We start from the raw sequence: 23425 nt of genomic DNA on the forward strand, positions 1-23425 counted from the left end.
TGTGTGTGTGTGTGTAGTTATCAAATTATTATTCACAGACCTCTGCCAGTGGTAAGGATGATGGTGATGATGTGTGTCTGGGTCTTTAATTATTCAAAAATTGTCTTTTCATTGATTATTAGTGGATCTTTGTTAAATGTAGTCTGTCTTATTCCTTCTTGCTTCCTTCCTAGTCCCATGAGCTGCTCCCGGGAAACTCACCCACATCCTGTTTCTTTTTCTTTTGGGGGGTGGGGAGGGAGGTGGGGATGGGGGGTGGGTGGGTGTGTAAATGTTCTATTCATTTTTTTTTTTATTCTTGGGATGTTTGACATTGATAAGAAAAGTCATGGGCAAGTCATTTTAAGGGCACGTCAGTCTTGAAATAATACAAGTTTCAAGTAGATAATACAGAAGTCTGAGCTTTCTGTTTGCTTATGATAAAAGTGAGAATTTTTCTGCTTTTTGTCAGCAGTATAGTTTATTGTAAATGTTTTGTTGTGGTGACTTGGGAAACTTCACAGAATTCCACATATCTCTGTGGTACAACTGTGAAAGGCAAAATTTGATATCCAGAAACTTTAATTATTTAATGCACATGATATGGATGGAATTGTATATTTTTTTTTTGTGCCAGGCCCAGTGCTGTATGAAATTCTTCTCACAACTATACAAGTTCTGGGGCAAGTGGAAATCTCTTCCTCGGAACTGGGATTTCTCTTCAGGTTCTTCCATCAGACACAGGATGTGGTGAGTTACTGCCTGACCTGTCACTGAGATATGGTATTTGTATTTCTTTTTATCACAACAGATTTCTCTGTGTGAAATTCGGGCTGCTCTCCCCAGGGAGAGCGCGTCGCTACACTACAGCGCCACCCTTTTTTTTGTATTTTTTCCTGCGTGCAGTTTTATTTGTTTTTCCTATCGAAGTGGATTTTTCTACAGAATTTTGCCAGGAACAACCCTTTTGTTGCCGTGGGTTCTTTTATGTGCGCTAAGTGCATGCTGCACATGGGACCTCGGTTTATCGTCTCATCCGAATGACTAGCGTCCAGACCACCACTCAAGGTCTAATGGAGGGGGAGAAAATATCGGCGGCTGAGCCGTGATTCGAACCAGCGCGCTCGGATTCTCTCGCTTCCTAGGCGGACGCGTTACCTCTAGGCCATCACTCCATCTGTGTAAGCTTGACACACAACTGACAGGCCTGGAGGAATCTGGTGAACAGCTTTTCCATGCAGTACCCCAATGACTCTTCACAGGGTTAAGGGCAAAGCAGAGGAAGATTGTGTAGAATTATCCTCTCTGTGATTGGTTTGTAGCTAGTAATTATGATGTTTGTTTGGTTAATTTCTACCTGTCCCGTCTTGGCTGTTGGTCATTCTGAAAATGTTGATTGTGTGTGTGTGCATGTTACTGAAGTCTGACTGAATGACTCAGGAAATGAAAGATGAACACCCAAAGGCTTTACTTGGGTAGGCACCCTGCCGGGCAAATAAATCTGTTATTGTAAAGCAGTTAAGAGCTTGGTGTCTGAAGATTGGTGCTATATAAGTATTAGTGATAATGATAGTAATGATTACTGAAAGAGCAGTTACCAGTGTAGCAATAGTTTGGTGTTCCTGACGTGCTCTTGCCTCTCTCCCTCTCTCCCCCTCTCCCAGCTCCCCTGATTCCATACCCTCAGCCTGGGTTTCTTTCCGTCTGTGTTTATTGGCTGCAACTCTCATGTTCACTCTTATTGATGACTGGCCTTTTACGTAGATGACGGTTTTTTTTACCCTGCCATACAGGCAGTCATACTCCATCTCAGGGAGTATGCATATGCAGGGTATGTTTGTGCTTCTATAACCCACTTGCACTGACATGGATTGCAAGTTTTCAACTGTATGTACTAGATCTATATGTTCACACGAAGAGGATTTATGAAGTAGCAGGTCTGTAGGTAATTTGACTGTGGAGATCAGTGAAACCTCCACCCTTTACCCACCTGATGCCAAAACTGGAATCAAACCCAGGATTGAAAGGCCAGCATTCTTACCATTTGGCCATTGCACCCATCTAAGCCTTGCTTATTAGTATTAATTATGTACCATTTTCTTGTTCTTCAAATGAATTGCATCAGTTCACAGAACAGGGCCAGTCTAGCGACATTATTGAGGTTTTTTTACAGTTCAGATGCTGCCAGTAGAAAACAAATCTGTGTGTGTGTGTGTGTGTGTGTGTGTGTTGTGTGTGTGTGTTTGTGTGTGTGTGTGTGTGTTTGTGTGTGTGATGTGCATGGCAGGACTCCATCCTGTCCATCCTGACCAGCATTGTGGAGAACAGCTGGGTGGCGCCTTCAGCCTACCTGACTTTCCCTGTCAGTGCCAACAGGTGGTACTCTCACCTGGATTACACCTTGCCGCAAGGTCAGGAGAAAACATTTCCTCAGCTTCCCCACAAGCATAATTGGTGTAAATAACAAAATCCCCATATTCTCTTAAGCATAACTGATGCAGATAACAAATCCTTAACTTTTCTCAAACATAACTGGTATAGATAAATTCCTTAACTTGTCTCAAGCATAACTGATGTAAATAAATGCCTTAATTTCTTTCAAAAATAATTGATGTAGATAACAAATTCTTTAGCTTTTCTCAAACGTAACTGGTGCTCACCCAGTCTGTCTCTGTGACTAAGCAATTATTGTTGTCAGTGATGGGCTTAATACGTGGTGCCCTAAGTACGTTAAATCAGAACAGGCACTGCTGAACACCACCAAAGTGACTTTGCAGCAGTGCAGGGTCTCCTCTGGTGTGTGGCCTCTGGGTGATCTAAGATCACTTGTTCTGTGTGGTCTGCTGATGCTGCAACTGAGACAGACGAACTTGGGTGTGGCTATGTATGGGGCATTCATGATGGGGATGACATGGGAGTAATGCCACTGAAATTGCAATGATGGGACAGTTTCTACAGTTTAGAGTTATGTTGTGAATGACTGGTGCGAAAGCGCTTTGATTTGTCTCTGCACAAGATACAGCGCTATATAAATACCATTATTATTATTATTATTAAAAACAAACAAACCAAAAAAACCAGCTCATGGCCAGAGTTGATGTGCGTGTGTGTGTGTGTGTGTGTGTGTGTGTGTGTGTGTGTGTGTGTGTGTACATGCAGATCCCCAGTCAGCCACAAGTGTGTGGAGTGTGTCAGCAGTGCAGTGTGCGGTGAAGAACCTACAGTGGCCTCCCTTTGAAGAGGGCTTCTCCCTGGCTCTGTGGCTGTCTCTGGAGTCTCTGTCTTCCACCAGCACCGCACAGGCACCGCATGCAGGTGAAGCAGCATTGACGTTCTCTTGTGACCACAGCTGGGTTACCTGTTGGAAATCCACAGCTGGGTTACCTGTTGGAAATCCAACCTGACCACAGCTGGGTTACCTGTTGGAAATCCAACCTGACCACAGCTGGGTTACCTGTTGGAAATCCAACCTGACCACAGCTGGGTTACCTGTTGGAAATCCAACCCTGACCACAGCTGGGTTACCTGTTGGAAATCCAACACACCCCCCCCCCTTTTTTTTTTATTATATATTTTGTTGACTCACTTGTGTAAACAAAGTGAGTCTATGTTTTAACCCGGTGTTCAGTTGTCTGTGTGTGTGTCTGTGTGTCTGTGGTAAACTTTAACATTGACATTTTCTCTGCAAATACTTTGTCAGTTGACACCAAATTAGGCATAAAAATAGGAAAAATTCAGTTCTTTCCAGTCATCTTGTTTAAAACAATATTGCACCTCTGGGATGGGCACAAAAAAATAAAAAAATGAAGCCTAATTATATGCAAACTGCATTTACTGTTATATTTATATTTTTGTATTCTCTAAACTTGGCACTTTGACCTCTTATTCTGACACAACAACAAGAGGAGTCGTTATTATCATTTTTTGTTCAAACAGGAACTTCTTTTGCTAAGCATGGAACTTTTATTTATTTTGCAAACGTTTTGGTGCAGATAGTAAAAAAGGGAAATTACTCTGTAATTAATGCTAGGGGACTTAATTTATCACAAGTGAGTCTTGAAGGCCTTGCCTCTCTTGTTTATCATATATTTTGTTTTATTTGTTGTTGTTGTTACCAGTAGCAGTTTTCTAAAACCAGCATATTCATACCAATACATGTCACAATTTGTGGACTGATCCCAATATACATTCGTTCATTTGGATACTCCCCAGCTCTCTTCATACACATGCATATACGCACGCATGCACGCACACTCACTTAGACAATTGAACATTGTAAAAGAGAGTTTGGCAATTTTCCTTCCAGTCCAAGAAAATGAAAGAGAGAGAAAGAGTGTGTGTGTATGTGTGTGTTTAAAAACCCCCAGAAAAAACAACAGTTTTCTGGTTTACTGCAACTCCGACTTGTTTTTCTTAACAGCTTTTGTTAATTTTTTTTTTTCAGTATGTACGGGTTTTACTTTGCACTCCTTTGTGTGACCATTTTAGAAAAGAAATGTATGGTGGTCGTATTCTGACAGTCTGACTCATAATGCATTGATGCAAGGTTTACAGAGGGTGTGCAACCTTTGGCGATGATGTGATGTTGGTTCATAATAAATTCCAGTTCATTTTTTTTTTTTTTTTTTTTTTTTTATAATTTAATTTTTTTATTTGTGCGCTTAGAGTTGACTTCATCAAGATTTTGCGCCTTTTAAATATTATTATTATTAGTAGTAGTAGTAGTAGTATTTTTATGTATTTATCTATTATTTTTCATTTATTTATTTTTTTAATTTATTTTGTTTTTATTTATTTATTTATTTATTTTTTGTTATTTTATTTTTATTTTTTATTTATTTATTTATTTATTTTATTTTATTTTTTCTCAAGGCCTGACTAAATGCATTGGGTTACGCTGCTGGTCAGGCATCTGCTTGGCAGATGTGGTGTAGCGTATATGGATTTGACCAGACACAGTGACGCCTCCTTGAGCTACTGATATGATACTGATGCTCATGTTGTATTTTGTTTGTTCATTTCCTTATACTCCATGTATGATATTGCCGGTAGGGATGACCAGTTCAGACAAAGTGTGTGTGTATATCTTGTGGGATGAAGTGTTGGGATGGGTTGTTGAGAGAGAGAGTGAACGAAAGTGTGTGTGTCTGTGCGTGTGCATGCGCATTCATGTGCATGTTTTAGAAGTTGAAAGAGAAAGGGGAGGAAGAGAGAGGGTGGGGAGGGGAAGAGCGGATGCTTCTGATAAAGAGATTAAAGGCACAGGCAAAGGAGATCTCTGAGAGTAGAATGAAGAGGAGAGTCTGTGTCTGGCACTGACATGAGACCATGACAATGGGGGCACATGAGTGGGCAGTGAGAAGACCAGGCTAAGGCTTAATAGGACAACCAGAATTTGAATTGACAGTCTGCAACCCAATGAAACCCAAGTGTACAAAGAATGTGCACAGAGAAAGAATTGAGTTAGGCAGAGGGTATTAGGATTGTAAAAAAGAGCAGCACACAAAGACTCAACTCATGCTAGAAATTTCTGTCTCTTTCTCTTTCTCTTTCTTATTCTCTCTCTCTCTCTCTCATTCTAATTCTGTGTCTAAATATGACTTTTGTATGTGTGAATTTCTGTGTTGGTTCCATTATGGGAGTGATTATTGTGATTATTGTGATTTTGCGCTCTTTACATCAATGGAATTTTACTGTCATCTGAATGCTGACAGCAGCAGCAGCATCACTGTATGATTGTTGAAGATGGTCATTCCAGCAGTGAACCCTGATCGAGAGTCAACGGCGTTTGTGCCGGCGCTGCAAGACTGCGTGCATCTGGCGTCACTGGGGGACAGCACCAAGATGTTTGAAGTATGGGTTCATGTGGCCACAGCAACTTTGCTTGTCAGGTGGGTGGTCTCGGCAATTATTTAGTGAATGAGATATTTTCTTTTGTGTTTTCCCCCTGTTGCCATGAAGGTTCTTTTCTCTCTCAGTACAGGATATCTCACAGTGACCATTACAGTGTATTTGCACACACATCAGATATGAGGAAGTAAGTTAATAAGTACTATTGTTTTCAGGTTGCAATGATTCAAGGGGAGGTTTGCTTAAGTTCTATGTTCCCCCATGAAGATGCTGGAAGTGTTTTCAGTTAAAAATGGTATCCCCACCTTCTGGAAATCCAGTGCGTCTCTCTCTCTCTCTCTCTCTTGTGTGTCACACACACACACACACACACACACACACACACACACAGATTATGTTGCCTCTTTTTTCCTCTTTTCTGTGCTGTCTTTGTCTGGTGTTTTCCTTTTTTCCTGCTTTTCTTGTCCTTTAACCTGTAGTTTTGTCAGGAAGGTAGGGCTATGTTTTGTTTGTCTTTTTCTGGGCATTCTTACCTGTATTCTTTTTTGTGCCAGGGACCAAGGTTGTTTGCTTGCATTTTTTTTCCTTTTGTTTGCTTATTTTAGATGGGTTTTTTGTGTGTGACTTGTATAATTATGTTTGCATTTAGGTTACTTTAAAAATAAAATCCTCTGATGAAAAATTGATGGACTTGAGAAAAAAAAGGATGGTGCTCTCTTTGTGGCGATGAGCACTTCATGGGGAGAGCTGCCTGAATTTCACACAGAGAAATCTGTCATGACAAAAAGAGTTAATCAGAACAATACAGTACAATACCATACAATACAATACGATATTATACGATACAATGCAATACAATGCAATACAATACAGTACAATACAATACAGTGTCCTAGCTCTACGTGCTTGAATGTGACCATATCTGCCGATTTTCTGGGGTTTTTTCCCCTGAGTTGTATCGGATGGATATTGACAATGTTTTCAGCCCTGATAAGGCCCCTTGTAGTCGACTGGACTATAAGAAAATGGCGCGTGAAAAATGTGTGCATTGGTGTGTGTCAGGCTGACATCCCTGAAGAGCACCAGCACAGCACTGAGGGAGGCAGTGCTGTCACTGAACCTGTCCTATCTGGACTGGCACAACATTGTCTTCTCCTACGTTGACACTCTGGACGGCAGCACTTCTCTGGGAAAGGTGTGATGACTGAATGAATGATATATGATGATTATATAGCGCCTGTCCTTGGTTGGAGATCAAGCTGTAAGCTCTTCACAAACACAGTCATTTGCACAACAGGCTGCCTACCTGGGTAGAGCCAACTGATGGCTGCCACTGGGCACTCATCATTCGTTTCCTTTGTCATTCAGTCAAATTTCAGGCACACACATACATATCCACTTAGATAGACATGCAACATTTTAAGTGTATGACCATTTGTTTATTTACCCTGCCATGTAGGCAGCCATACTCTGTTTTCAGGGGGGTGCTTGCTGGGTATGTTCTTGTTTTCATAACGCTTACATAGATTACAGGATCTTTAACGTGTGCATTTGATCTTCTGCATGCATATACACAAGAAGGGGGTTCTGGCACAAGCAGGTCTTCATATATATATTGATGTAGGAGATCAGAAAAATCTCCACATTTTACTGGCTATTGCTACACTCATCGGCAGATGTGAACCATGCAGAACAAGGAGTTTCTGTAAACGTAAGATAAAGTTAAGGTGAAGAGTCCCATAGCCTTTAAGGGCCATCAGGGCAGTGAATTCATGTCCACTGTGTCTAGGGCTCGGCATTGGAAGGCAGGCTCCAGTCCTTATCTTCTGTCATTTTGAACTTCAACCAAAGTTTTGATACCTGTTCACACCTGGATGGGGTGAGGAAAATTGAAGTAAAGTGCCTTTTCCATGACACAACACCATGCCGAAACGGGTTGTCAAACCCTGATCACTGGTGAACACTAGATCATAAGTCCAACACCTAACGGATTCTGCCACTGTGCCTTCTCTGTGACTAATAGTTGTGCAAACTAAAAATACATGTTGATGACAGGGAACCTCTGTGGCGTCGCCCTTGATCAGTAGGCAGGTAATTTGCTGATAGTTCCAGTGTTAGCATTGTTTGTTGAATTTTGATTGAAGGACCATTACATAGATTAAAAAGGGTACGTTTTTGTTAGAGATAAACATGTTCAAGTCTCTTAAGTGTATGTTTTGTTTTGTATGTGAACTATGCAGTCACTTGCCATTTTCTCTGTATCTGTCCTATCTGTCTATCTATTTATCTCTGTGTGTGTGTGTGTGTGTGTGTGTGTGAGAAGTAGAAGCAGATTTACAAAGATGCCATGACCATTTGTGATACTCCGTGATGAGGAAGTATTCAACAGATACAAAAAACACTTTTAAATGGACAACACAAATTTGAATGCGGTTGTATTTGTGACATCTTCACAGATTACACCCAAGCTTTAATATGTTCTCATGGCTGGACAGTATTACAACCTAGTATAATCTGTATGATATCTTTATTCCATGCTTTCATTTTTTTGTGAAATGAGTGTAATCGTAAGGGGTGTGTGTGTGTGCGTGTGCGTGAGTGTGCGCGTGTGTGCATGCGTGTGTGTGTGTCTGTGTGTCTGCGTGTCTGTGTATGTTTGTATGTTCTTGTGAGCTTTGTGTCCGACTGACTTGTTATTGTAAAGCGCTTTGAGAGGTTTGAAAGTGCTATATAAATGTATTATTGTTGCTGTACTTTAATCATTGAACGTGTCCTTTGCAGCTGACGGTGCGTGTGGATGGACTGGTGCGGCACGAGAGCGTGTTGGACCACCCGGCCAGCATGTGGCACTGCCCCGTGTCCAACGCCACCCCCTCCCTCATCCTGGGTCACTCTGCCCGTCACAAGATGAAGCGGCGGGTCGGGCACTACAGCCTGGGGCCGGTGCTTCTCTTCACTGGTGAGTGGGGCTGGGATGGTGGAGGGGGCGATTGCAGCGTCCCTTTTGTTGTGATAAGTATGCATGTGTGTATGATAGTCATGTCAGACTATGACCATCAGAACAGCAGAGGAAGCAGCTGTTGTCCTGACTGTCTGGACCGGAGTTCGATTTTTGTGGAGAGTGTCTTGCCCAAGTTACATCCGCTCTCTCTCGGCCAAGAGGGCTTTAGGACTATTGGTGTTGGTATGGTCACCTGGCCCTCTCTCAGCCAAGAGGGCTTTAGGACTATTGGTGTTGGTATGGTCTCCAAAGGTCAACTGGCCCCCAACGCTGAAGCTTTGAGAGCCAGTGCAGTCTTGCCTCCTAATTTGAGAGACGTAGTCCTTCACAAAAGACTAAGCTGTAAATGACTTCCATTGCAGTGGAGAAACCATTGATCATACAGCTCTCACTTTGCTGTTGGCCCGACTGTAAGTGTATGTCAGTCTCTGATATAGGCCGAGCATTGTGAGTATTCATATCTGTCAATGAATTATATGAATCTTTTTGGTGGCAAGACAAGCCAGGACATGTTTGTTTTCAGGAACCCTGTGTGAGGGTACATCAGAATGTTGACATACTTCATGAGACTGATACAAAAATATGACACACATTTGGCATTGTGTGTTCAGTCAGATACAATGGCCATTCCAACTGGCCGATTGAAAGATACATTTGGAGGAAAACAAAACTATGCATTTATTAAATAACATAATATATTTAGTGCTGTTGATTATAATAAAGATTTAGTATTGCACACAAAGGTTAAGGTCAGTAATACCTGCTTGGTTGATTGTTGTTGTTTTTTTTTCTTGTTGCTGCCCCATTATCTGCACCATTTCAGTGACATTACTCCTGTGCTGCTCATTCCGAGTACACCATAGATGGCCACACCCGGGTTCATCTGTCACAATTCCAGCATTGGCAGTCCACAGGGAACCTTCGATGTAAGGTCACCAGGAGGCCATACATCAGAGGAGACCCTGCAATGCTTCTGAGTCACTTAGGTGGTGCCTGTTCTGATTTGACTTACTTAGGACACCACCTTCTGAGCCCCGTACTGATGACAATAATGGCTTGGTCACAGAGTCAGACTGAGTTGGCATACCCCCCTACCCGAGTGGAAACTGCCACTACGTTCCAACAACATTTCCTCATGAGTCTGCTGACACCAGAGGCCTTGACAGGGCTCTAGTCAAACACGGAAGTGGAAGGGTACTGAAACTGAGGTCACCATGAGAGCAGGGCATGAAATAATGATATCCTGGCATCAACCAGGCCTGAGATAATTTATACAGACATTTGCAGTGTTGGTCAGGAAATTAGAGCAACACACCCAAAGATGCATCCATGAAGTTGATGACACTTGACTGTGTGGTCCCAGTCTTCCCATTTAAGCCCTTAGCACACTCAGCTCTGGGTAGGAACCAGCTGTTGGCCAGAAAAACCCACCTCCACTGGTATTCCTCATCCTCCCAGCCGTCAGTCTGCGACGCTAACCACTTCACCATGGTGGCTGGTCCAGTAATCTTGTTAGTATATTCATGTGTGTACACAGGGTAAGTTCATGTATCACTTCTAGTTTGATTGCCCATGTTATGCATGTCTGTGGTAATCTGGAAACCATACGTGTCCAGTTACTGAAAAATAGGGTTGCAGCTATTGAGAGCTAATTTTTCTGGTGTATGTGTACCAGTATCTCCCTGTCAGTATTTAGTAAAAGAAAACCTTTGCTTGAACAATAGTGGAACCCCCAGTCTGACTCTAAGGTTGATAGTGTGCCATGTCCTCAGACTGTAACCTGAGTTCGGAGTGGTGGTTCCACCTGTACGCTCTGGGCCCCACCTTTGGGGGTCTGGGCAAATGTGACTGCGGCTTCCCGCGGGTCAGTTACGCAGGCCTGCTGACCAGAGACCTGCTGAGGAACAATTCCCTCAACCAGGACATGCTGGCTGGGTCCGCCCCCGTCGTGGACCTGGAGAAAGCTGTGGTAGGCAGTGTGTGTTTGGGTGGGCTGTGGTAGGCAGTGTGTGTGTGTCTGTAAGTTTGGGTGGGTTGTGGTAGGCAGTGTGTGTTTGGGTGGGCTGTGGTAGGCAGTGTGTGTGTGTGTCTGTAAGTTTGGGTGGGCTGTGGTAGGCAGTGTGTGTTTGGGTGGGCTGTGGTAGGCAGTGTGTGTGTCTGTAAGTTTGGGTGGGTTGTGGTAGGCAGTGTGTGTGTATCTGTGTCTTTGAGCTGTGGTAGGCAGTGTGTGTGTCTGTGTGTTTGGGCTGTGGTAGGCTGTGTGTGTCCTCAGTGTTTGAGCTGTGGTAGGTAATGTGTGTCCTCAGTGTTTGAGCTGTGGTAGGCTATGTGTGTCCCCAGTGTTTGAGCTGTGGTAGGTAATGTGTGTCCTCAATGTTTGAACTGTGGTAGGCTAGGTGTGTCCTCAGTGTTTGAGCTGTGGTAGGTAATGTGTGTCCTCAGTGTTCGAGCTGTGGTAGGTAATGTGTGTCCTCAGTGTTTGAGCTGTGGTGCACAATGTGTGTATTATTTCTATTTCTTCTATCCATTACACGACCAACATCGACTTGCTGATGACTCTGTCGTGGTTCATGCATGCTGGGTATTTTCGTGTCTCCATAACCCACCAAACACAGACATAGGTTACAGGATCTTTAACGGGCATATTTGATCTTCTGCGTGCGTATACACACAAAGGGGGTTCAGGCACAAGCAGGTCTGCACATATGTTGACCTGGGAGATCGTAAAAATCTCCACCCTTTACCCACCAGGCACCGTTACCGTGATTAGAACCTGGGACCCTCAGATTGAAAGTCCAACGCTTAAACCACTCAGCTATTGCATTATTATTAATTATTATCATTATTATCTTTTTTTTTTTTATTGTGAGAAGAGTGTGGTGGCCATATAGTTAGAGCACTGGATTTTTACCCAGGTTTCCTGAGTTTGATCCATGTTTTCTGTGCATATGGTGGATTTAGGGTGGAAATTATTCTGATGTCTCAGGTCAACATATGTACAGTCCTGCAAGTGCCTGAACCCCCTTCATGCATGTAGAAGATTGAATACACACATAAAAGATTCTGTAATCCATGTCAGTGTTAGGCAGGCTAGAAGTAGAACATATCCAGCATGTTCATCCCTGAAAACGGGGAGAATGGCTGACAACATGGTGGGATAAAAAAGAAAAGACAATCATTCCTAAAAGCCCTCTTGTACAGTGTATGAGTGAACATGGACAATCATCCATAAAAGCCCTCTTGTACAGTATATGAGTGAACATGGACAATCATCCATAAAAGCCCTCTTGTACAGTATATGAGTGAACATGGACAGTCATCCATAAAAGCCCTCTTGTACAGTATATGAGTGAACATGGACAACCATCCATAAAAGCCCTCTTGTACAGTATATGAGTGAACATGGACAGTCATCCATAAAAGCCCTCTTGTACAGTGTATGAGTGAACATGGACAGTCATCCATAAAAGCCCTCTTGTACAGTATATGAGTGAACATGGACAGTCATCCATAAAAGCCCTCTTGTACAGTATATGAGTGAACATGGACAGTCATCCATAAAAGCCCTCTTGTACAGTGTATGAGTGAACATGGACAGTCATCCATAAAAGCCCTCTTGTACAGTATATGAGTGAACTTGGGAGTTACAGAAGTAGTAGTAAATGTTTCTTTGTTGCAGCCAATTCTGTGCATACACTACTACTACAAGAGTACACTCCATAAGATATTTCTGTGTTTGTTGCTGCAGTGTATTAACTCTCTCCGGACGAAGGGATGCTCACGCATTCCTACACAAAACGTATTCGGATTCGGACGAAGGAATGGAATAGCATTCTCCAAAAGTAAAATTCCATCATGTGCTGTACACGTGATTTTGTGATTAGCCAAGCAGTGTGCGCTATTCTGGGTCACTCCACAATCGATCAGTATGATTGGTCAGCCTGGGATGTGTGACCTGTCTCGCACACACGCTGACAAAGTCACTGACCGGTCGTCTGCTCGCATGCCAGCCTGTTAGCAAAGTGGGCTCTTCTCAGAATGTTGTGAAGCGAACAAGGCAGTGACGGCAACGTTTTAGGGTTGCTGAAGTACTTGAAATGCTACAAACTGAAGGGTCGGACATTGAAGAGGTGGATGATGACGAAGAAGAAAGCGAATTTAATGCAGAAAGCGAGCATGGGCATGGTGATTCGGGGTGAAAAATTGGCAGTATTTTCTACATATGGCAAAACTGTAAAAATAAGATGAGAAATTTGATTTTTTTTTTATATGTAATAGCTCAACACGTAATAAACCAGTTCTGAAAGTTTCATTTTCTTACACAGTATTTTGTAGTTTTTGTAATTTTTTTCCAAACCCTTACAAATGGGCCGTCTGTGCGGAAAAGTAAGGGAGAAAACTTGTCGTCCCGAGTGAGTTAAACAAATGAAATTGTTTAAACCAAGAAGATTTTCACTATTGTGAGAGCTGTTTCCCAGATGAACCTTAACACCATTGGCTCCCTATCTGGGAGTTATGAGCATCAGTCTGTATTATCATTATTATTATTTAAATATCACTGTTGTTGTTTTCACTGTGGAAGCTGAAGGAGGAATTTTGTTGAATGTACAATACAATACAATACAATACAATACACAAACTTTATTGTCTATACTTTGGTACAGAGATTTTCTTTTTGGCAGCAGCAAATGTCCAACATAAGAAGAAAACAACAAACAAATAAAATGAATAGAAAATAAAAAGATAAATGGACACCAAATGGAAATAGCTATATACAAATATACAGATTACTGAAATTTACTTGCCTCTCCATTTCAGTCAGCCAAGCCGCATTGCACATCTTCACACACCAGACACACACACACACACACACACACACACACACACACAAAAACACATGCACACATACACTCTCTCTTCCTCTCTCTCTCTCTCTCTCTGTCTCTGTCTCTCTTCACAAAGTATGCAACTACAAAGATCATAGTTCATTTAAAAATCAAATATCACCAGAGTAAGACAAGAATTAAACCAAAAAGCAGCACTTCCATAATTCACAAAAAAAAGAAAAAAAAGAGGCATCACAGAAGAACAACTTTCATTCATTCATATTAATCAAAAGCCCTAACACAACTTCTTCACCACCCTCCCCCCACCCCCCACACCCCCATATCCCAAACGCCCCCTCGTTTGGAAAAATACCTAGGCCTAAGTACAATTGCCCCCCCCCGCCCCCCAACCACCCCCACACCCTACACACACACACACACACACACCCCCAACACACCACACACACACACACACACACACACACACACACACACCTTTCATCCTTCCATTAAAAAACAAAACAAAAACAAACAAAAAAAACAAAAAAAACCTTACAAGCACCACCTGAGTTCACTCATAAATGTAACAACCTGTCATAATTGCACCACAAATCAAAGTTTTAAACATATCACAAGTACATAAATAAGTAGGTAATACACACACACACACACACACACACACACACACACACACACATGCACATGTTCCCACCCACCTACACACACACAATGTATAAATACATATATATGCTCACACACACACACACACACACACACACACACACATACAGATACATATCCACACACACACACACATACACATACATATACATATATGTATATATATACACACACATGCATATACATAGATACACACGTATATACACATACATACATACATATACATACACACACACACACACACACACACACACATATATATATATATATATATATATATATATATATATATATATATATATACACACATATACATACACACATACATACATACATACACACACACACACATATATATATATATATATATACACATATACACATACATACACATATCACATACACGTGCATATATATATATACACATGCAACACACACACAATCAACAGGCTAAAATGGCACAACAGTCACATGTTCTGGTGATCATAGACTGAAAGCTGTTCTTTTTTTAATTTAGTGTCTTTTCACTTTAAATGATATTAGACATGTCATGTGTGTATGTGTGTGTGTATGTGTATGTGTGTGTGTGTGTGTGTGTGAGGTGGGGATGGGGGTGGGGATGGTGGATTAAAGGGTGATATTCAGAAAAAGGATATGCTAGAATATTTGGATCAACAATCCATAAAAATAAGTGTAACAGCAATTACTTACATGAACAACAAAAAACCGAAAAAAAGTAGTATCTGTAGATCACATCATAAAAACACTTCTATTGGACTACGTACCAGGGGGGGATTCAGCAATTTCGAGCAATAATGAATGGTTGGACAGTATTTCTTTTATGTTTTGTTCTGAAAAGATATGTACTTTACATAACTGTGGAAGCAAACCTGTCAGTCTGAAAGCTGTTGTTTCGCCCCCCCCCCCACCCCCCTTCACCCCCCACCATCCAGATGAGCCAGGTGCTGTACCTGGACCCTCAAAGCTGGAAGACCTACTGCAGCTTCGGCCACTCTGCGGAGCGTGGGGGCTCGTCCCTCCTTGGCCTGGTGCCCTCGGCCTCCAGCGCCGACCCGCTGCTGCGCCAGTGCCCCCTGGTGGACACGAGCAATGTGAGCGGGGACATGAAGCTGACGCAGCACGTCAACCTGCCCCAGGCCCTGGAACAGCTGGGCAGTCTGCAGGCCCTGCTCTTTCTGGTGGCCAAGGTAGGGGCATCGCTGCAGCATCAGTGTTACTGTACTGTATCGACTTGACTTGCAATGCTTTTGTATTGTATTGTATTGTATTGTATTGTACCGTTGTCTTATATTGCATTGTTTTGAATTGTACTGTATTGTATTGTATTGTACAGTATTGTGTTGTATAGCATAGCATAGCATAGCATAGCATAGCATTGCATAGCATAGCATAGCATAGCATAGCATTGCATTGCATTGCATAGCATAGCATAGCATAGCATAGCAGAGTATAACATTGTATAGCAGAGCAGAGTATAGCATAGTATAGCATTGCATTGCATTGTATTGGTTTGGTTTGGTTTGGTTGGAATTGTATTGTACTGTAGTATTCTTTTGTCACTAGATTTCTCTGTGTGAAATTTGGGCCGTTTTCCACAGGGAGAGTATAATGCAGCGCCACCTCTTTTTTTCTTTTTCTCCTGCCTGCAGGCGTATTTGCTTTCCTATCAAAGTACATTTTACACAGATTTTTCCAGGGACGTTTGTTGCCGTTGGTTCTTTTACAAGCAAAAGAGCATGCTACACACGTGACTTTGGTTTGTCTTATTTGAACAACTAGCATCTAGACCACCACTCAAGGTCTTGTGGAGGGAGGTGAGGGGATGGGGTGGGAATACTACTAAGAATGGGGTTCGATCCTGTGCACCGAGATTGTCTCATTTCCAAGGCGGACATGTTACTACTCCGCTACCATGCCACAATTATTATTCATCATTGGTGTCTCACTTCTAACGTGAACTTATTACTACTCGGCCACCATACCACAATTATTATTCATCATTGGAGCGGTGACCTAACCGTAATGCACCCAACTAATAAAGTGAGTGTCCACGCTGTTTGAGTCTCATATATGGACTGTGATTTTTCTTAACCCCCTGCCCTCCAGCAAGACCTTGAGTAGAGGTGTGGTGTGGTGTGGTGTGCAACAGCCGAGTGGTTAAAGGGCTTGGAATCTTGTGGTCCAGTGTTTGAATCTCATTTTTTCGACACTTGGTGGATTAAAGGAGGGGATTTTTCTGATCTTACAAGTCAACAGATGTCAACACATTTATATGTATACACATGCTGACAATAAGTACGTTCATTCGTTATAGATCTGATGATCCATGTCACTATCAGTAAGGTGTGTGTGTGTGTGTGTGTGTGTGATGCATATACACTTGTATATAACTGAGTGTATGTGTGTTGGGAGAGATTGTGTGAGAGAGTGCCCTTTATGTTTGTGAGGGTGTGTGTCAGCATCTATGCGTGCATGCTTACTAAATGTAACTGATATTTTTTTCTTCATCTGATTGATTTTCAACATCTTTTTGAAATGCCCATGTCACATCATTTAAAAGTGTCCACTTTGTATGTAGGCATATTGAAAATGTCCTCATTTTAAAAAAAATGCCCACCTGACACACAGGTGTTTCACTATGTCCTCATTTGAAATAATGCCCACCTGACACTGTTGTTTCACAGTGTCCTCATTTAAAAAATGTGTACCTGACACACAGGTGTTTCACTGTGTCCTCATTTGAAATAATGCCCACCTGACACACTGGTGTTTCACAGTGTCCTCATTTAAAAAATGCCCACCTGACACACAGGTGTTTGAGCAGCGTGCAGAAGGCGGAGGTGGAGAGGAGGAGGAGCAGGTGAAGGGGCTGGACACACAAAGCAAGGCAGTGCACCTGTTGCTGACCCTGCTGCACCGCTTCCCTCCCCTGACGGTCACCTTCTCCCACATGCAGGGCTACGAGATGCTGGCCGTTGTCCTCCGCTCGTCACGCTCCCCGGTCACTTACTCCCTCATCAAGGTGACCACATGATGGTTTACACTGGGTTTTTTTTTTCTGACTGATTTGAATCATTGCAATTTTTTCTTTGAATTGCAGTTAGAATAAATACAATTGCAGGCATATTGCAAGTAAATGTAATATTCCCTGTGATCTACAACCTGAACCCTTGCCCACTACAGGTGCTGTTTGATGGTTTATTGCAAGTAAACATAATATTCCCCGTGATCTGCAACCTGAACCCTTGCCCACCCTAGATGCTGCTTAATATGTTACAAGTAAATGTTATATTGCCTGTGATTTACAACCTGAACTTTGCCCACTATAGGTGCTGTTTGTGGTTTATTGCAAGTAAACGTAATATTCCGTGATCTGCAACCTGAACCCTTGCCCACCCTAGATGTTGCTTAATATGTTACAAGTAAATGTTATATTGCCTGTGATTTACAACCTCAACTTTGCCCACTATAGGTGCTGTTTGTGGTTTATTGCAAGTAAACGTAATATTCCCAGTGATCTGCAACCTGAACCCTTGCCCACCCTAGATGTTGCTTAATATGTTACAAGTAAATGTTATATTGCCTGTGATTTACAACCTCAACTTTGCCCACTATAGGTGCTGTTTGATGGTTTATTGCAAGTAAACGTAATATTCCCAGTGATCTGCAACCTGAACCCTTGCCCACCCCAGGTGGTGTTTGATATGTTACAAGTAAATGTAATATCCCCTGTGATCTACTTCCTGAAGGTATATAGCAAGTAAATGTTACATTCCCTGTGATCTACAACCTGAAATCTTGCCCACTATAGGTGCTGTTTGATGCGGCCACCTCAGAGAGCATCTTCAAACTCGACGGAGTGTCTGGCCGCTTGCTGCTGCGCACGTCATCGGAGAGCGTGATCCGCGACGTGAACGTCATTTCCCAGCTGCTGCTCTGCTGGCAGATCTGGCAGCGGGCTGATGACAGTGTCATGGAGTTCATTTTGTCGGGGCTGGTCGTGCTGGTGCGTGGTGACCACCCGCACCACAGCTTCAACGTCAAGCAGCTGCAGGCAGCGGGGGTGGTCAAACTTCTCTTCCATATGTACCTGGTGAGTGACCAGCTGACTGCAGTGCTGTCTAGGAGGTTGGGTTGTCAGGTTTCATTTTGAAGGATGGACAAGAAAACCATTTGTAGAGACGCAAGCTTTGACACACAACCGACAGACCTGGAGCAATCTGAACAGCTCTGGTGTGGAACCCCAGTGACTCTTCACAAGAGTTGAGGGAGAAGACGAGTTTCAAGAAGGTGTCAAAGCTTGCTGACTTATTGAAATACGCTGCACTGTTTCTGCTTTTTAACCCGGAGAGCGCGATGAGCCACGATCGTGGCTTTCCCGGTAAAGTGCGATGGGCCACGATCGTGGCTCTGTTTACATAAGGTCCGACATCGTACGGCTATGCTCAGCAGCCTTCGTAAAACTGCCTCGTTCTGGTGTTACTGCCTCCCTGCTTGTGTTTGCACAAACTTTGACCGAGTTTATAAGTCCAGATCTTCGTATTTTTTGTAAACAATGAGTGACACTGAAGTTGACAAAGCTCAGGAAATGAGTGACCTTGTCACTAGTGATGATTCATTTGCTGACAGGGATTCTGGTGAAAACGGCTTTGTTATTTTGACACTTGGGCATGCTGGCTTGCTTGTTGTTCATTCAGTTTTGTGTCTCCAGCCACAAAAACTGGGGGGTGGGTGATGGGGGTGGGGAGGGGTGGTAAAGTGGGTTAGGCATGGGTCTATTGCGATTTCTTGACCAAATCAAGCTAGAAAACTGGAAATTATTTTGATTTAAAGCATTCTTGCTGCTTTTGAAAGCAACATGAGCTAAAAGAAAACATTTATTTCTGTTTTTGCCTGTGATTGCATAAAGTATTGTAGATGTGCGCGTGCGTGGCGTCGGTGGGTGTGTCTCAAACAAATAATACAGTGCTTATAATTTCATTGTTTCAGTTATATTCATTTCATGATTCTGCAGCCAGAACATTTTCTGCACAGTTTAATGCCAATTTTGAGATTTTGACTCTGTAAAAGATGTGAAAATACCTATAAACATTGTGGTTGACGTTTTTGGAAAACAAGTTTGCAAAATTTGTTGTTTATATCCTGTGGAATATCTCCAACTACTTTCAAGGTACAGCCTTTTTCTTACTTTTATCTGATTCTTCATTCACTCTACTTTCCAAAAATGTATAGGTTTACCTATTTATTCTTACTGATAAGCATACAAATGCCCCAAATCAGAGCACAGGTAGCGGAGGCAAACTATCCCTTTGTTTTAAGCAAAAACAGGAGTGGATTGATCTACCTGTAAACCCAACATGCTGGCCATATCTTGAGAACCTTCCCATGGGTTGGTTGTCCCCTTGCTAGGATTATTCTTGTGCATCATTAAAAACCAGTTTGTTCCAGTTGTTAGTAATTGTAACAAACACATTTTGCATTCAACAGATAAAACCAAGTCTTGAAATTATTTTCTTAGTTATCGTCGGATATCTAGTCTGTCATAAATGGAAAGAGTAAAATAATGAATGGACAAGCATAAGTATTATATAGACAGGTTGCTGAAAAGCAGTGTTGATCATACAATTGGATGGACTGCAGGAAAAGTAAGACTGAGTGTGGTACTGTGGTGGTGGTTACAAACCTCTCAGTTTGTCATTGCTAGATTGTGCTGTATCTGGCAAGAATGCTTACATTTTTCATTGCAGAAAAGATCTTGGTAACTGAAAGATAGTCAGATTAAACTGAAAGAAAAACTGTATGTTTGTGTGAGAGTCATCTGTTTCAAAGGCTGCAAATTTCTGGTAGTGAATATACAGCTTTGATCTGATGAAGATTTGTTACTGATTTTCGTTTTTTGTATGTTAACATTGTTATATAGCAAGAAGTAGAATCACTCAGATGCCAGATGAAAACATGCTCTATTATAATGCCTTCAGTGGCATTAACAAGTTCATGCCTTCTAGAACTGAAAATAGGTCAACTCTGCTTGAAGTGTATTTATAACAGTAAACATGCACTATGTTTACAGGAACGTATCCAGGAAGATGCCCCAGCGCTGTCAGGGGTGTGTGGTCAGCACGTGGCCACCATTGTGGCCAGCGTGGTTGGCCGGCCGCCAGACCTGGCCTTACTGGCCAGTGTGACGGACTTCCTGTTGCAGCTGTACCCTCCATCTACCCGCTTCATCAACTACACTCCTTCCGCCTTCTACCTGCATCCTGTGTGGTGTGAGTCAGTGCTTCGTGCTGTTGCCTGTCTTTCCCTTTAGGTTTCCATCATTTATGGTAAAGATCAAAATACTTACCTCCCTGTCCTAGCTTCGTGCTGTAACCTGTCTTTCCCTTTAGGTTTCCATCGTTTATGGTCAAGATCAAAATACTTACCTCCCTGTCCTACCTTCATAATGTTCCCTACTCTTTCCCTTTAGATTTCCATCGTTTATGGTAAAGATTAAAATACTTACCTCCCTGTCCTAGCTTCGTGCTGTAACCTGTCTTTCCCTTTAGGTTTCCATCGTTTATGGTAAAGATTAAAACACCTGTCTCCCTGTCCTAGCTTCGTGCTGTAACCTGTCTTTCCCTTTAGGTTTCCATCGTTTATGGTAAAGATTAAAAACACCTATCTCCCTGACCTGCTTCATGCTGTAACCTGTCTTTCCCTTTAGGTTTCCATCGTTTATGGTAAAGATTAAAATACCTATCTCCCTGTCCTAGCTTCATGCTGTAACCTGTCTTTCCCTTTAGGTTTCCATCGTTTATGGTAAAGATTAAAACACCTATCTCCCTGTCCTGGCTTCCTGCTGTAACCTGTCTTTCCCTTTAGGTTTCCATCGTTGGTGACAAAAGATTAGAATATCTCCCCCTCACTTTCAATGCTTCATACTGTTCCCTTTCTTTCCATTTAGGTTTCCATCAATTATGGAATGGATTAAGATACTTATCTCCCTCTTATTTATTGCCTCTCTGTATTTGCTGTATATCTGTCTTTATTTTCTTATTTTCTGTCAAAAATTGCCCTTCCTATAAACCGTTTGTTTCTGCCTCTCTTCTCCATTTGAGTGAGTGAGCGCATCATGTTTTTTTGTTATTAAAAAAAAATTTTTTTTTAGGAATCACATACATTTTTAGATCTTTATTATACTTCAGGACTATTCCCTAAACAAAACAAATCTTATATCAGGTTTGAATGGACATGATCCTTTAGGTTTCCAGCCAGTAAAGCTGTGAACTGAAACAGTAGAAAGGTAATGACGGGCGCAATAGCCGAGTGGTTAAAGCGTTGGACTGTCAGTCTGAGGGACCCGGGTTCAAATCACGGTGACGGCGCCTGGTGGGTAAAGGGTGGAGATTTTTCCGATCTCCCAGGTCAACATATGTGCAGACCTGCTAGTGCCTGAACCCCCTTCGTGTGTATATGCAAGCAGAAGATCAGATACGCACGTTAAAGATCCTGTAATCCATGTCAGCGTTCGGTGGGTTATGGAAACAAGAACATACCCAGCATGCACACCCCCGAAAACGGAGTATGGCTGCCTACATGGCGGGGTAAAAACGGTCATACACGTAAAAGCCCACTCGTGTGCATACGAGTGAACGCAGAAGAAGAAGAAGAAGAAAGGTAAGAGCGGTTTGTGTGAAATGAACATGGTGCAGCTACAGTGGTGAAAAATAACTGATTACTTGCATCATATCAGGATCATTTCCGCTCTGTTTCACTAAAAAAAAAAAAAAAAAAGTGAGGTACTGTTACTATTACTAATGTTGTGTTGTTGTTTTTTTTATATCAAATACAATGCAATATAATACATGTTTGTTAATCCAATTGGAAATTAAATGCGCATTTGGAGTCTCATCACACACCACACAGTGTCTCAGCCTGTAGTCAAGTCAGTCAATCAATAAAGCTTCGGGTTAAAAAAAAAAAAAAGTCCTGATGGCAGATTCGAACCCTGCGTGTTCGGGTGAGAAGAAACTGTCTTACCCAATACACTATAGTGGCTCGTTAACTGACGTTCCAAAATTTAACATTTAAACATGGTTTTTTAAAGGGTGATAAATCAATTGCGGTATTCGCAGTGAGAACGCTGTTTAAATCATATTATTCTGGTGTATCTTGGGCATTCAAAAAATCATTAAGGGCAATTAAAAATTCTTAGTCCACAGTAAAGGAGACGTGGCTATCGCTGCAATCACACTGCAACATTTAGCTGTTTTCTCAGGATCTAGATAGATGTACAAGTTACACCTGCCGGGAATGTACGACATGGTCGATTCAATTTCTCTTTTATGTTCATTCTAGTTTTATAGTTTTAAAGTTGATATGAAAATTGAGTATTTTGTTAAACTAATATTATGTTGAGCCAAGTACAAGTACTTATAAATGTCTTATGAAGTGAAAAGGACTTCTTTTTGAGAAAAGTCAAGACTGGAAATTTTTACGTTTCATCAAGGGTATTAACTCTCATGGTTTGTTATTTTTAACTGTGAATTCCAACTGATTTTGTTATTTTTATGGCAGTTTGGGGCATAATCCAGTAAGTGATAGGCGTTCACAAATCTTTCTCTGAATAAATATTTAACAGTCTCCTTCTCCATCACATGTTATCGTGTATTGTCGATTGAATATAGGATTGAATGGGCAGGTCAACAACTTGAAACAAAATGGCGACCTTCTCGTTCGTGAGGAATATGAGCACGCGCTTTGAATATGTATAAATATGTGTACCCAATTGATTTTTGCCCATGACCTTCAGGGCTCAGCCAATAGATCTTTAAAGTCCACTTGTAGTATTGATTTTATTATTTTCCGAAAAAGACCACATGGCCGAATGAACATAGTGAAAGCCATGTACACTGAGAGTAAAACACACAAGCTTTTTATGTATGGCGTATAATTTCAAAATGTAATGTTTAAGATGAGAAAGATCAGTTTAAAGCAAATTAACCCCCCTAGCATTAATTACAGATTGATATCCCTTTTATACTATCTGCAGCAAAGACATGCACCAAAAATATAACTTCCATGC

At 41.9% G+C, this 23425-nt stretch overlaps 1 protein-coding gene across 6 annotated transcripts in view; it reads left to right on the plus strand.

The window, feature by feature from the left end:
* LOC143281307 (lysosomal-trafficking regulator-like) overlaps nucleotides 1-23425 on the plus strand; it is a 190077-nt gene that overhangs the window by 99021 nt on the left and 67631 nt on the right. For 5 of the 6 annotated variants that reach the window (XR_013055116.1, XR_013055117.1, XM_076586488.1 and 2 more), the window contains exons 11-21: nucleotides 617-729; nucleotides 2267-2390; nucleotides 3139-3294; nucleotides 5738-5870; nucleotides 6892-7024; nucleotides 8611-8788; nucleotides 10603-10799; nucleotides 15291-15545; nucleotides 17171-17380; nucleotides 18170-18451; nucleotides 20429-20627. Coding sequence is in view for 4 of the 6 variants with exons in the window: in XM_076586488.1 (XP_076442603.1) it covers nucleotides 617-729; nucleotides 2267-2390; nucleotides 3139-3294; nucleotides 5738-5870; nucleotides 6892-7024; nucleotides 8611-8788; nucleotides 10603-10799; nucleotides 15291-15545; nucleotides 17171-17380; nucleotides 18170-18451; nucleotides 20429-20627 (1980 nt within the window). In the remaining 2 variants the exon portion in view is untranslated. The remainder of the gene's footprint in view (nucleotides 1-616; nucleotides 730-2266; nucleotides 2391-3138; nucleotides 3295-5737; nucleotides 5871-6891; nucleotides 7025-8610; nucleotides 8789-10602; nucleotides 10800-15290; nucleotides 15546-17170; nucleotides 17381-18169; nucleotides 18452-20428; nucleotides 20628-23425) is intronic. The other variant, XM_076586490.1, reaches the window with a different exon arrangement.

The sequence above is a fragment of the Babylonia areolata genome, chromosome 4, assembly GCF_041734735.1.
Source record: "Babylonia areolata isolate BAREFJ2019XMU chromosome 4, ASM4173473v1, whole genome shotgun sequence".
Lineage (NCBI taxonomy): Eukaryota > Metazoa > Mollusca > Gastropoda > Neogastropoda > Buccinidae > Babylonia > Babylonia areolata.